At 69.1% G+C, this 12,089-nt stretch overlaps 2 protein-coding genes across 5 annotated transcripts; both read left to right on the top strand.

The window, feature by feature from the left end:
* TH (tyrosine hydroxylase) lies at nt 547-7,933 on the top strand. Of its 2 annotated transcripts, none has more exons than XM_018043580.1 (13): nt 547-1,289; nt 2,015-2,702; nt 3,460-3,634; nt 3,890-3,978; nt 4,173-4,240; nt 4,515-4,565; nt 4,883-5,028; nt 5,131-5,266; nt 5,388-5,457; nt 5,881-5,937; nt 6,138-6,233; nt 6,492-6,625; nt 7,547-7,933. In XM_018043580.1, exons 1-13 carry the CDS (start codon nt 556-558, stop codon nt 7,704-7,706), a joined length of 2,604 nt encoding a protein of 867 aa, XP_017899069.1. In that variant the 5' UTR covers nt 547-555; the 3' UTR covers nt 7,707-7,933. The 2 variants fall into 2 exon arrangements, with proteins under 2 accessions (XP_017899069.1, XP_017899070.1); XM_018043581.1 differs by having other exon boundaries at nt 1,116-1,289; nt 2,499-2,702.
* Nucleotides 9,894-11,271, top strand: INS (insulin). 3 transcript variants are annotated; one of them, XM_018043483.1, is made up of 3 exons: nt 9,894-9,974; nt 10,439-10,642; nt 11,107-11,271. In XM_018043483.1, the coding sequence occupies exons 2-3, from the start codon at nt 10,456-10,458 to the stop codon at nt 11,235-11,237; spliced, it is 318 nt and encodes a 105-aa protein (XP_017898972.1). In that variant the 5' UTR covers nt 9,894-9,974; nt 10,439-10,455; the 3' UTR covers nt 11,238-11,271. The 3 variants fall into 3 exon arrangements, with proteins under 3 accessions (XP_017898972.1, XP_017898973.1, XP_017898974.1); XM_018043484.1 differs by having other exon boundaries at nt 9,933-9,974; nt 10,422-10,642; XM_018043485.1 differs by having other exon boundaries at nt 9,935-9,974; nt 10,449-10,642.

Genomic DNA, 12,089 nt, shown 5'->3' on the forward strand with positions numbered 1-12,089 from the left:
TACTTCCTGGAGGCCCTGGCACAGGCGAGCCTTGCGGAACCCACAGGGCCCAGGGGCACGGGGAGACACCCCCTCCAAGAGTTCCCTTTTCAGAGAGAAGAAGCCTTCCTGAGGGGCCTCGGAGCCGCCCGTGGTTGGGGAGTGCTCACAGCCAGGAGGCCCTCCAGCCCACCCAAAGCTGAGTCTGAACGCGCCTGGGGACAGGCCAGGCTGCAGCGTAGACACCGCAGTTCTCGCGCCTGCCTGGCGCTGAGGTGCGTCCCACCTGGTCCCCTGGCCTCTGGGGCGGGGGGTGGTCTCACCAGAGGGGCCTCATGCCTGGAGCTCAGGAGACGTTGGGCGGGAGCTGTCCCGGGAGCCCCGTGGTGCAGGGACTCCCCTGAGAAGGGCCGCAGGGGCCAGAGCATGGTGCTCATGGCTGGGGTGTCCCCGAGGTGGGGATCCCCCAGGAGAAGCAGTCAGAGGGCCTTAGGGGGACACTGGAGGGCCAAAGGTGGGCTGGGGGGGCGGGGAGATGGCCGTGAGGGGGCAAGTGTGACAGTTATTAGAGGCTGCATGGCCCTGCCTCCCTCACCTTCCTCCACACTGGAGGACAGGCCCTGCTGGAATGTTCTGGGCCCTGCTGGGCGTGCTTGGGGGTCCGGGCACAGCGGTCTGGCGTGGGGGCAGAAAATGCTCCTGCCGAGGGCATCGAACAGAAACAGACCTCAGGACCCCGCTGGGAAATGTGGTGGGGTGAAGATCTTCCGGAAAAGCAAATTGCCTCCAGACAGCTGTGGTCTGAGCCTGCGTATCTGGACCGATGACCACCAGAGGTCACGGTTCTGTGTGCCGGACACCCTGGGGTGTCCGCAACACCACCTCCCTGTGAAGCCGCCCGTCACCCGCTTGGGGTGGGCTGAGGGGCCCGGCTGCACCCCGCCCTGCAGAGCACGCCCCCGGAGCCCAGATGATTCAGAGGCGGGCAGGCCACCCGCCCGGGGGCCTGCGACAGTGGATGCAATTAGATTTAATGGGATAGAGCCCTTTCTCGGCGGCTCCGTGCTCCGCGCCCACCCCGCCTCCCTCAGGCGGCAGCAGCGGGAGGGAGATGTGAAGGAGGTGGAGGTGGGGGACCTGGGGGGCTCTGACGTCAGCCCAGCCTATAAAGGCCGCCGGGCAGAGGGCTGTGGAGACAGAGCCCGGACCTCGCCGGCACCATGCCCACCCCCAACGCCGCCTCGCCGCAGGCCAAGGGCTTCCGCCGGGCCGTCTCTGAGCTGGACGCCAAGCAGGCCGAGGCCATCATGGTAAGAGGGCAGGCTGGTGCCCACGGGCCAGAATGAACCTGAAGCCCAGGGGTGACCCCCAAAGTCTGGCGGGTGGCCCCAGGCTCAGGGTCCACACGGACACCCAGGCCAAGGCCTGGCATCCAGTCCTGGCCACGAACACGTCCTGTGCCGGACCTGGGCGGTTGAATCTCTGTGGGGGTCCTGCTGGACCCAGTGTGTGTGTGACAGGGTCCCAGGCCCGGCAGAGGCTCATGGGGCGGGGGAGGTGGGCTAACAGGGTGCAGCCCGCGTTCCGCTGAGCTGAAGACAGTCTGTGCTCAGGGCCATTCCCACCCATGACCTGCCCGTCCGCCTGTCCACCCACCATTCTTTCATCCACCTCCCACACGTCCTGTGTCCCATGTGGACTCTCCAGTCTTGAAATCCCCCTCCCGTCTCCAGCAACCCTGAGCCTCTGTGGCCGCCGGGAATGGCCCCCAAGGCACGGCCCACCCCGTGGGAGCCCCGAATTCCAGGGAGCCTATGCTGGGAAGACCCACTGGGCCAGCACCGTCTCTGAGACTGCAGGACCGGGGGCTTCCCGGACTGGAGGAAGGGTCTCCAGTTCACTCTCAGGGATGGGCTGGGATGATCGGCTCGTTTACAGAGCTTTAGTGAAAACGTGGGTGGAGTTCTGGAAATTTAATTTGCAGGCACCGTCTCAGGGGACCTGCTGTGCGGCAGAGGGTTGTTCCTTCTTCTAGGGGTCCCAGGGAGGTGCCCCCCACCACGGAGGCCCCTGACTCTGTCCATACCCTGCCTGAGGTCGGCCTGGGGGAGGGCTCCCCCAGGCCCGGCTGTGTTCCGAGACCCGAGGGTGCCAGGACCTTCTTAGAACTTCAGCTCCAGGTGGTGAGCCCAGAGGGGCTTCTGTGTTCAGGGGTGGACGAGGCAGACACACTGACCCCAGGGGCTCGTGGTCTCAGGGACAGATGGCGGGTAAGGTGCTGTCAGGCCGGACTAGAGGTGGGGCCACGAGGAGGGTCATCCCAGATCCCCGGATGCCATGTCCTCTGGCCCCGGGGCAGCCCGGGACAGCTCCTGACCCACCGCCTCCCATCCCCTGACCTGGTCAGGTGGGCGCAGAGGCCGCCCTCGCCCCCGGCCCCAGGCGGGGCAGTGCTGGAGCCGGGCCCGGGGCTGCAGGCAGGCCGAGGGCGGGGGCAGCTGGCACGCCTCTCCCCACAGTCCCCGCGCTTCGTTGGGAGGCGGCAGAGCCTCATCCAGGACGCACGCAAGGAGCGGGAGAAGGCAGAGGCTGCGGCCTCATCCTCGGAGTCTGCAGAGACGGGCAGCCTGGTGGAGAGGGATGGGAAGGCGGTGCTGACGCTGCTGTTTGCCCTGCGGCCCACCAAGCCCCCCGCGCTGACCCGGGCCATCAAGGTGTTTGAGGTGAGGGGCGCCGGGGGCCATGGGGGCCTCGAGGAGAGGTGCCCCTCCCGCCCTGGGGGCTCTCTGAGCCCGGCCTCCCACCCACCCTGCACCCACCACCTCACTCCAGGTGGGAGGCGGCGTGGGTCCTGCAGGAACGGCCGGTCCCCACGCCTGCAGGAGGCCTGTCCCCGGCGGGGCGGGGCTGAGGCAGCTGCTCTAGTCCCAGCAGGTTGGGCGGGGGGCAGGGACTGGCTCTCCCCACAGATGCCCGAAGACTGGACCGCAAAGCCTGCTCAAGCTCCCGCGTGGCCATGTGGTCCCAGGGCCTGGGAGTCAGAGGCTCCCTGCTTGCTGGCGCCGCCCACCTGAGGGGGAGGGGACCCTTCCTACCATCCCTCCCCCCTACCCTGCTTGGCGGGCACCAGAGCCCCCTGACCAGGCTGCAGTGGGGTCAGCGCCCACCCTCAGCTGCGGGGGTCTGGACAGGGCCTGGACGAGGCCAGCAGGGAGGGATGTCAGGCCGCCTGCGGGTGGCCGGGGGCACACAGAGGCCCCGTCCGGAACGCTGGGTCTGGGGGACCCTGAGACAAGTGCATAGGCCCGGTTTTCCAGACCTGCCAGGGCAGCGGGCGTCGCCCGAGTCTGGGAGGTGGTCTGTGTGCTCCTGGCCGCCGGGGTCCCGGGAGGGGCGGGGCAGCGACATGCGCCCCCTCCTCTGTCTCCATCGGTTCATCTGTGTCTCTGTCTGTCCCTCGCTCACCCCCTCGCCCCCAAGACATTCGAAGCCCACCTCCAGCACCTGGAGACCCGGCCGGCCCACCCGCCGCGGGCGGGTAGCCCGCCCCTGGAGTGCTTTGTACGCTGTGAGGTGCCTGGCCCGGTGGTACCCGCCCTGCTGAGCTCCCTGCGCCGCGTGGCGGAAGACGTGCGTGCTGCCGGGGAGAGCAAGGGTGAGGCGGCCCTCTGCCCCACAGGGGGGCCGCGCCCCGGAGACGGGAAACCGCAGGGACCAGGGCACAGCCGGGGGCCGGTCCCTGCTAGCCCGGGGTCGGCAGCCTCCTGCTCAGCTGTCTGGGCCTGGGTCACCTCCAGTCCCCACCTCCATAGATGGAGCGGGAGGCTGCGGCCGCGGGCCCCTCCCCGTGTGCCCAGCACTCACTCCTGTCCTTCCGCCTCCCACCACCCCCCCCCGCGGCCCCCCGAAGTCCTCTGGTTCCCGAGGAAAGTGTCCGAGCTGGACAAGTGCCACCACCTCGTCACCAAGTTTGACCCTGACCTGGACTTGGATCACCCGGTGAGCTGGCTTCCCCAGGGCCGATGGGCGGTGGGCGTGGGCCTGGCTGAGGAGGGCGGGTCTGTGGGCTGCTCGGCCCCCGCGAGCCCTGGCTGGGTGCAGGCCCCCAGTGCCTGCGGGGTCACCAGCTGCGTCTGGGCGGGGCGGGCGGCGCGGGGCGGGGCGGCCCCCGACTGCGTCTATTCTGCCGCCAGGGCTTCTCCGACCAGGCGTATCGCCAGCGCAGGAAGCTGATCGCCGAGATCGCCTTCCAGTACAAGCAGTAAGGGACCCCCTTGGGGGTGCGACCTCTGGGACCCAGACCCCATCCTCGGGCCCCACACTAGCGCCCCCTCCTGGGAAGGGGCGGGATGTCCTTGTCAGGAACACCACCGCCTCTGCTGTCCCCGTGGTCGCAGCAGGGAAACCTCGGCCCAGAGAGATTAAGCCGCGCACCTCAGCCACACAGCCGGCGGGCGCTCAGCCTGGGCCCCTCCCGTCCACCCCCCACACGTCCTCCCCGAAGGGGCCTGGACTGACTGCAGACCCCTCCCCAGAGGCGACCCCATTCCCCACGTGGAGTACACGGCCGAGGAGACCGCCACCTGGTGAGACCCCGTGGCAGAGACGGGGCAGGGTGGGGACAAGGGTTCCGGGGAAGACCCACGAATCCCCGTGGGAGGCAGTGGCCTCCAGGAAGACAGACTAAGTCCGAGTGGAGGAGGGACTTCCCGGGACCCCCCCCACAGCTCCCCCCCAAACCCCTCAAAGCCGCACCAAGTGGCCGGCTTCATGGGCCAGAGAGAGGCCTGCAGCGTGAGACTGCCGGGGCCTGCAGGGGGCAAAGCAGAGCCCTCGGGGTGGGGGCGCTGCTGGGCGCAGGGAGGGTGGGCAGCAGGCGCCGGCCTGAGCCCCTGGCCCGCAGGAAGGAGGTCTACTCCACGCTGCGGGGCCTGTACCCCACCCACGCCTGCCGCGAGCACCTGGAGGCCTTCGAGCTGCTGGAGCGCTTCTGCGGGTACCGCGAGGACCGAATCCCGCAGCTGGAGGACGTCTCCCGCTTCCTGAAGGGTGCGGTGCCCGCCGGGGCCCCAGGGGCGGGCAGCGCGCCGGGCCACGCCCTCCGCCCCACCCCACCCGCCGGGCCCTGACCGCCCGCCCCCGCCCCAGCAGAGCGGACCGGCTTCCAGCTGCGGCCCGTGGCAGGCCTGCTGTCCGCGCGGGACTTCCTGGCCAGCCTGGCCTTCCGAGTGTTCCAGTGCACCCAGTACATCCGCCACGCCTCCTCGCCCATGCACTCCCCCGAGCCGTGAGTGGCCAGCCCCTGCCCCTGGGCCTGCGGAGGGGGACGGGAGGGCCAGCCTGCGGTTGGGGGGGCAACTCCCCGCCCTGGGGGCCCCAGCCCCACCCACTCTCCGCCCCCAACACAGGGACTGCTGCCACGAGCTGCTGGGGCACGTGCCCATGCTCGCCGACCGGACCTTCGCCCAGTTCTCCCAGGTGTGTCCCGGGGCCTCGGGAGCCCAGCCACGCCTGGGGCTGGCCACCAACGGGCACTGCTGGCCTCTCCCACCACCCATCCCCACCCCCCAGGGCTACACAGCGCCCACCTGGGCCGTGAGACTTCAGGGGGCGTGCGTTGTCCTGGAATAGAGGGCCGGTGGCCAGGCCCACGCAGGGAGACCACCTTAGCTCAGTGTCCAGGAAGAACCCTCCCAGGGAGCCCACGGTCCCAGGGCCCAGGCTGGGGGCCGCGTCCCGAGCCTTGTGCTGCCACCTGCTGGCTTTCCCAGGAACGTCGGGGAGCGGTCCCCCTGGCCCCCAGCGGATCCCAGGAGGCTCTCTGCACCCTAGCAGCTTCCAGGGGACCCCGGGGCGGGGGCACAGACACCCCCAGAACCCTCACCGCTCCCCCCTCCACAGGACATCGGGCTCGCATCCTTGGGAGTGTCGGATGAGGAAATTGAGAAGCTGTCCACGGTGGGTTGGGTCCCCTGCAGGGCCCTGGGCTCAGGCCGGGCCCTCTTGTGCAGGCTGAGGTCTCCACTTCTCTCGCCGTGACCCCCGCCCCCCCACCGCCCCAGAGCCTGGCTCAGCTCTGCCCGGGGAGGGGGCGGTGCTGGGGCCTCAGTGAGCGGGTCAGCTGTGCTGACCACAGCGTTCCCCACCTACCCCGTCAGCTGTACTGGTTCACTGTGGAGTTCGGGCTGTGCAAACAGAATGGAGAGGTGAAGGCCTACGGAGCGGGGCTGCTGTCCTCCTACGGGGAGCTCCTGGTGAGAGTCCCCCTCGGGAGGGGCCGGGCCAGGGCCTGGCAGGCAGGGCCGCCTTGGCCATCCTCCTAGACTCAGGCCGCCCAGGAGGCTGAGCGGGGCGCTGGCCTACTGGGGGACGGAAGGAGCGGCCCCCACCCCTTCCCACGCGCACTGTCCCCAGGCCTTGGGAGGACCCCCGAGGGGGGTGCAGGTATGAGTCCGGCCCTGGGGCTCCAGGCGCCTCGGGTCCTGAGAGCCCGGCCCCCCGCCTCCCGCCAGCACTCCCTTTCTGAGGAGCCCGAGATCCGGGCCTTCGACCCTGACACAGCGGCCGTGCAGCCCTACCAGGACCAGACTTACCAGCCCGTCTACTTCGTGTCTGAGAGCTTCAGCGATGCCAAGGACAAGCTCAGGTGGGCTGGGGCTCCCAGGCAGAGACCCCACCACCGCCCCCCGCAACACTGTGCCTCCGAACTGGGCAAGCCAGTCAGCAGGCCGGGCCTGCGGACCCATTTCACAGGGGAGAAAGCTGGGCTCATTTCAGTTACAGCACCCCTCCCGCAGCGAGACCCCCTACAAGGCTGGGGGGGGCAGACCTGCAGGGCTGGCGGCCAGGCCAAGGCCAGACTTTCAGAAGGTGAAGTTTGACTCTGAAAGACAGCTGTGTCTGACTTTGTAAGACGGGTCCTTCCTGGCCTCCTGCCCCCTGAGCACCTGGGGCTGTGGTGGGAGGGGACAGAGGGGAAGGGCTGCTGGGATGGCTGAGGGCCAGGTGGGGAGCCTGGCGGGCAGGGAGTTTCCTGAGCTGGGGGCGCAGTGACCAGCATTCCCCAGGGGAGGGTGGCAGAGCCCGACACACCCCACCCGGTCACCCTTGGGAGGGGCCTCTTTCTAGCCAGACTCCCACTGTCACGAGGGAAACTGAGGCCCAGGATCTACTGAGCCTGGAGTACAGGGGCTGCGGCTCTCACGCGCGAGCTTAGGGACAGGGACGTAATAGACTCTCCAGAGCGCATGTCTGGAAGCCTTTCTGGAGGAGGAGGCCTGGCTGTGCCTCCCTTGGGAAGGAGCAGGGCCGGATGGAGTGCCTGGTAGAGGTTTGCTTGGAAAAGGCCTGTCCTCCCCACCGTAAATACTCCCCAGCCCTTGCAGGACGTCTTGGTCCCCAGACTTGTCTGGGTGGCTGGACGGAACGAGCTTTGGGGGCCCAAGTGGCTCAGAAAAGTCCTGGGGTCTCTGAACCCTCTGTGATGGAGGAGACGGGCTCCCGCCCTCCAGCCCCACCCCACTAGTGACTGAAGGTCCCTGCCGGCTGTCCCCCTCCCCCCCTGCAGGAACTACGCCTCCCGCATCCAGCGCCCCTTCTCTGTGAAGTTTGACCCGTACACGCTGGCCATCGACGTGCTGGACAGTCCCCGCGCCATCCGGCGCGCCCTGGACGGCGTCCAGGATGAGTTGCAGGCCCTGGCCCACGCTCTGAACGCCATCAGCTAGACGCGGGCGCCACCCGCAGGCCCCAGAGGGCCGGCCTGGGGCTCCCAGCCTGCCCCCGCCTGCCCACATGAGGGGCTGGCTCACTGGGCGCCCCAAGAGCCCGCAGAGAAGCCCCTGCCAGAGGGCACCTGCCCGGCGCTTGCCAGCTGCGTGTCGGCCTCCTTGTCCCGCCTGCCGCCCCTGTGCTGTGCTGCCCGCTTGCAACCTCAATAAAAGAGAGACTCGGCCCTGAGTGCCCGCCTGGGGTCTGTGTCCGTGCCGTGGGCTCAGCACACAGCCCCGGGCCCCCTCACACGGCCCCAGTCCCGCTCAGAAGCTCCCCCGCTGCCGGCCTCCTCCAGGCAGCCCAGGGTCACCTGCTCACCCAGAGGACCCGCAGAGGGCCGCGGGAGTCGGGCTGAGCTGTCCCGTCTCGGTAGGGTGACGGCCTGGAGGCGGGGGGGCTGGTCTGGGTTCCAGGGGCAGGGCTCTCAGCTCTTGTCTCTCTGATCCTCCTACCCCACCCGCCGAGAGCGGGACCTGGGAACGGCCCCCACAAAGGACGTGCCAGCAGGGAACTCTGCTGGGCTGGCTCCGGGGGGCCTCTCCGGGCCTCAGTCACCCAGCAAGGCGGGCGGGTGCTGGATTCTGCGCTCCGTTTAGTTGCCGGGTCCGGACACAGCCTCCAGCTAGAACCTCCAGCTTTTCCTCCAGGACTGGCCCTGGGAGCCAGCAGCCTGGGCCTTCCCGGGAGGCGGTTGGCTCCTTACTTCCTGCACAAGGCAGACACCAGCCTATCTTCCAGGCCCTCTCACTCCCTCTGGTGCCCCCCATCGCCCCCTCCCACTGCCAGGACCCTGGCTCAAAGCTCTGGGGATGTTAATCCCAGAAATTCCTTCGAGTTAAGACCTTCCAGGCAACGCCCTCCCCTCTCATCCTCCCTGGGGGTCTGTCCTTCCAGCTGCGTCTCAAGTACCTGGTTTGTGACCAGCCCTTCCCTAGTCATGTCCCACAGCCTGTGCGGCCGCCAATGGGGTCACTCCTGGGGTGACGTGCCCCACTGAGACCCCGGGGAAGGGCTGATGGCTGGCTCCCCTCCCTCCTGCCCTGCTGGGCCCTGGGCTTTGCCCTCCCCCTGGGTCTTCCCGCATCCAGCCCCTGCCCGGCACACCCCTCTCAAAGAGGCCACGGGATCTCTCCTGGCTGCAGGGGGGGCTTCCGGACACTGTGATGTCCTGGGAAGGCAGGGCCCAGCCCCTTCCTTGGAGTCGGGGAGCCGACAGGGTCCAGGGCTCCCCCAGGGGCCCGTCGGGGTGGGGGCACCGCAGGGGAGTAGCCAGATAGCAGCCAAGGGACGTGATGGGGTTGTGGGGCGCGTCACACGGGCTCAGCCCTTGGGGACGCCCCTGGCGGCTCAGTGGTAAAGACTGCTGCCTGTGCCAGAGACACAAGCTCGATCCCTGGTCTGGGAAGATCCTGTACTCGGAGCAGCTAAGCCCGGGTACCACAGCTACTGAGTCAGTGCCCTGGGGAGCAGGCCCCCTCTCCAACTGGAGACACGAAGCCCCAGGGTGGCCAAATGCTAAAGAAGTAAATAAACGTATCAAAAAGAAAGGGTCCAGCCGGGAAGAGGTGGGCAGGGGCTCCAGGGAGAGGGGTGGGGCCTAGAGGGCAGCTGGGTGGGCAGGTGGGGGCCCCTGCGGCCTCCGAACTGAAGATGAGAATCGGGGCCAGCCTGAGGGGCCTCACGGCCGTGGGTCCCTGGGTTCAGCCCCTCAGTGTCCCCTGGGAAGCCGGGGGTCTTGCCGGGGCTGCTGTGCTGGGCTGGGTGGGTGGGTGGGGCTGGGACAGTGGCCAAGGAGAGACATGCCCGCTGCCCACCCCACGACCTGGACCATCACTGGGGCCTCGGGGGCAGCCCAGGGACACAGCAGGGGTCCCCCTTTCGCCCCACTGCCTGGACTAACGTGGATGATGGGCCCAGGCAGGGCCGGGCGGAGGACTTCGCCCCCGGTGGTGCGAGGGGACAGCTTGGCATGGATTGGGCCCCTCATTAAGACTCTAATGACCCCACGGCCCCGAGAGGTGCTGATGGCCAAGGAGAGGCTCCCGCAGCCCTGGCAGCGGGGAAATGATCCGGAAACTGCAGCCTCAGCCCCCGGGCCATCTGCCGCACTCCTGGAGGCCCTGATGACAGGTTAGGTGGCAGGCTCAGGGGCTATAAAGCCGGCAGGCTGCGGCAGCCCCCCGCCCTCAGGACCGGCTGCATTCGAGGCTGTCAGCAAGCAGGTCCGTCCTTGGGCTCTGCATCCGCCTAGGTCCGGGGCTGCCCCGCTGGGGCTCAGGGCATCGGGGCCCAGGCCCACCAAGCGGCAGGAGGATGTGCGCTCTCTCGGAGCATCCTGCTGGGGGGCACCCTGACTGGGGGCGCTGGGTTGGGGGCCCTGACTGAGGGCGCTGGGTTAGGGGCCCTGACTGGGGGCGCTGGGTTGGGGGCCCTGACTGGGGGCGCTGGGTTGGGGGCCCTGGTTGAGGGGGCTGGGTTTGAGGGGCAGGCACTAGTTGAGGGGGCTGGGCTGGGGCCCTGGTTGAGGTGTTGGGTTTGGGGCCCTGGTTGAGGTGCTGGGTTGGGGGCCCTGGTTGAGGTGTTGGGTTTGGGGGGCAGGCACTGGTTGAGGGCGCTGAGTTGGGGATGAGCCCTAACTGAGGGTGCTGGGCGCCCCGCCCCAGCCTCAGCCCCTGCTGTTGCCCAGGTCCTCGCAGCCCCGCCATGGCCCTGTGGACACGCCTGGTGCCCCTGCTGGCCCTGCTGGCGCTCTGGGCCCCCGCCCCGGCCCGCGCCTTCGTCAACCAGCACCTGTGCGGCTCCCACCTGGTGGAGGCGCTGTACCTGGTTTGCGGAGAGCGCGGCTTCTTCTACACGCCCAAGGCCCGCCGGGAGGTGGAGGGCCCCCAGGGTGAGCCCCCGCTCCCCCCGGTCCCCCTGGCCCCTACCCTGGCCTCCCGCTGGCGGCCCGGCAGGAAATCAAGAGAGATTTTTAAAAAGGAAAACCATGTCCTGTCCACGTCCTGGAAGTGACCAGCTCCCTAGGGGCTAAGCCAGGACGACCCCCAAGGGGGCCTCACCCCATCTATCCCGCCTTCTTACCCCGGGCCCCCTCGCCTCCTCACATGAGGGCAGCTCTAGGGGGGATCTGACAACGTGAGGCCAATCCAGGGGCCGAGGGTCTCTGTGGGCAGCCCCTGGTGGCGATGGGGTGGTGCCCATGGGAGACGCCCCGTCACCCGGAGGGAGGGCCCCGTCCTGGGTGGGCTGGCGGGGGGTGGGGGGGAGGGGGGAAAGGGCGCCTGGGCAGGGCCCCACTCCCAGGCCAGGTAGGGCGGGCAGCGGGGTGTCCGCTACCTGACCATCTCCCCGCAGTGGGGGTGCTGGAGCTGGCCGGAGGCCCTGGCGCGGGCAGCCTGGAGGGGCCCCCCCAGAAGCGTGGCATCGTGGAGCAGTGCTGTGCCGGCGTCTGCTCTCTCTACCAGCTGGAGAATTACTGCAACTAGACCCGCCCCGCCGCCAATAAAGCCCATGGCGAGCCCGCTGTCGTCTCTGTGTGGCCTGGGGTCCCAGCGCCCGTGGGGAGGGGGCGGGGAGGGCGGGGCCCCCGGCCCGAGACCCCTTTCTGCTCTCACTGCGACGGCTTTTCTGAGCTGCCTCCACACGTGCTGGGTGCACGAGGCGGGGCCCTCCAAGGTGGCGCGCTCCCGTCTTCAGGGGTCCTGCTCACAAGGTGGGCTCCACAGGGCACCTGCCCAGGCCACCACCCGTCACACCCAAGAGCCCAGGGCTGCCCGGGTTGGCCATGGCTCCGGAGGTCAGCGGGTGACCTGGCTGTACCAAGGTCTGGCCAGCCTGCCAGCCGGCCAGGCCAAACCAATCTCCTCCTCTCCTGAAGGCGCCACCCGGGCCAGGGCTTGGGGTGGCTGGGCCTGGGGCTGGGCACATGGGCTCCCATGGCTGCAGACCACTCAGATGCCAGCCTGGTGCCCGGCCGGCGGGGCAGTCCTCTGTGTACCCCAAAGGCTCTCACCCTGTCACCCCTCCTCGGGGCTACATCAACACCCCCCAGGGCCTCCAGAAGGCCCCGCCCCTTGGGGAAGGCCAGGGTTGTGCAGGCAGGTGGCCGGCCGGACACTGGACCCGGAAGAGGAGGGGGCGGGGGGCTGGGATGAGCAGTGATCAGCCTGTAGGCTCACGCGTGTGGCCCTGTGCACGCAGATTGGGGCAGGGGTGCCCCGCAGGAGCTGAGGTATGTGGGTGCCTGGAGCGGCCTGGCAGGGGGCAACTGGGGCTGGGAAGTGGGCTGGTCATCGCCAGGCTGCCCTCAAGGCCCTGCCAGCCGGTGAGACCCTGGG

This window comes from Capra hircus, chromosome 29, assembly GCF_001704415.2.
Source record: "Capra hircus breed San Clemente chromosome 29, ASM170441v1, whole genome shotgun sequence".
Classification (NCBI taxonomy): domain Eukaryota; kingdom Metazoa; phylum Chordata; class Mammalia; order Artiodactyla; family Bovidae; genus Capra; species Capra hircus.

Excerpts from the sequence above, each read along its gene's own strand:
- INS (XM_018043483.1), top strand. The coding sequence starts at position 10,456 with ATGGCCCTGTGGACACGCCTGGTGCCCCTGCTGGCCCTGCTGGCGCTC. Across the intron at positions 10,643-11,106 it reads GGAGGTGGAGGGCCCCCAGG|TGGGGGTGCTGGAGCTGGCC; the intron begins GTGAGCCCCCGC and ends ATCTCCCCGCAG.
- TH (XM_018043580.1), top strand. The coding sequence starts at position 556 with ATGGCCCTGCCTCCCTCACCTTCCTCCACACTGGAGGACAGGCCCTGC. Across the intron at positions 3,979-4,172 it reads ACCTGGACTTGGATCACCCG|GGCTTCTCCGACCAGGCGTA; the intron begins GTGAGCTGGCTT and ends TTCTGCCGCCAG. Across the intron at positions 4,241-4,514 it reads ATCGCCTTCCAGTACAAGCA|AGGCGACCCCATTCCCCACG; the intron begins GTAAGGGACCCC and ends ACCCCTCCCCAG.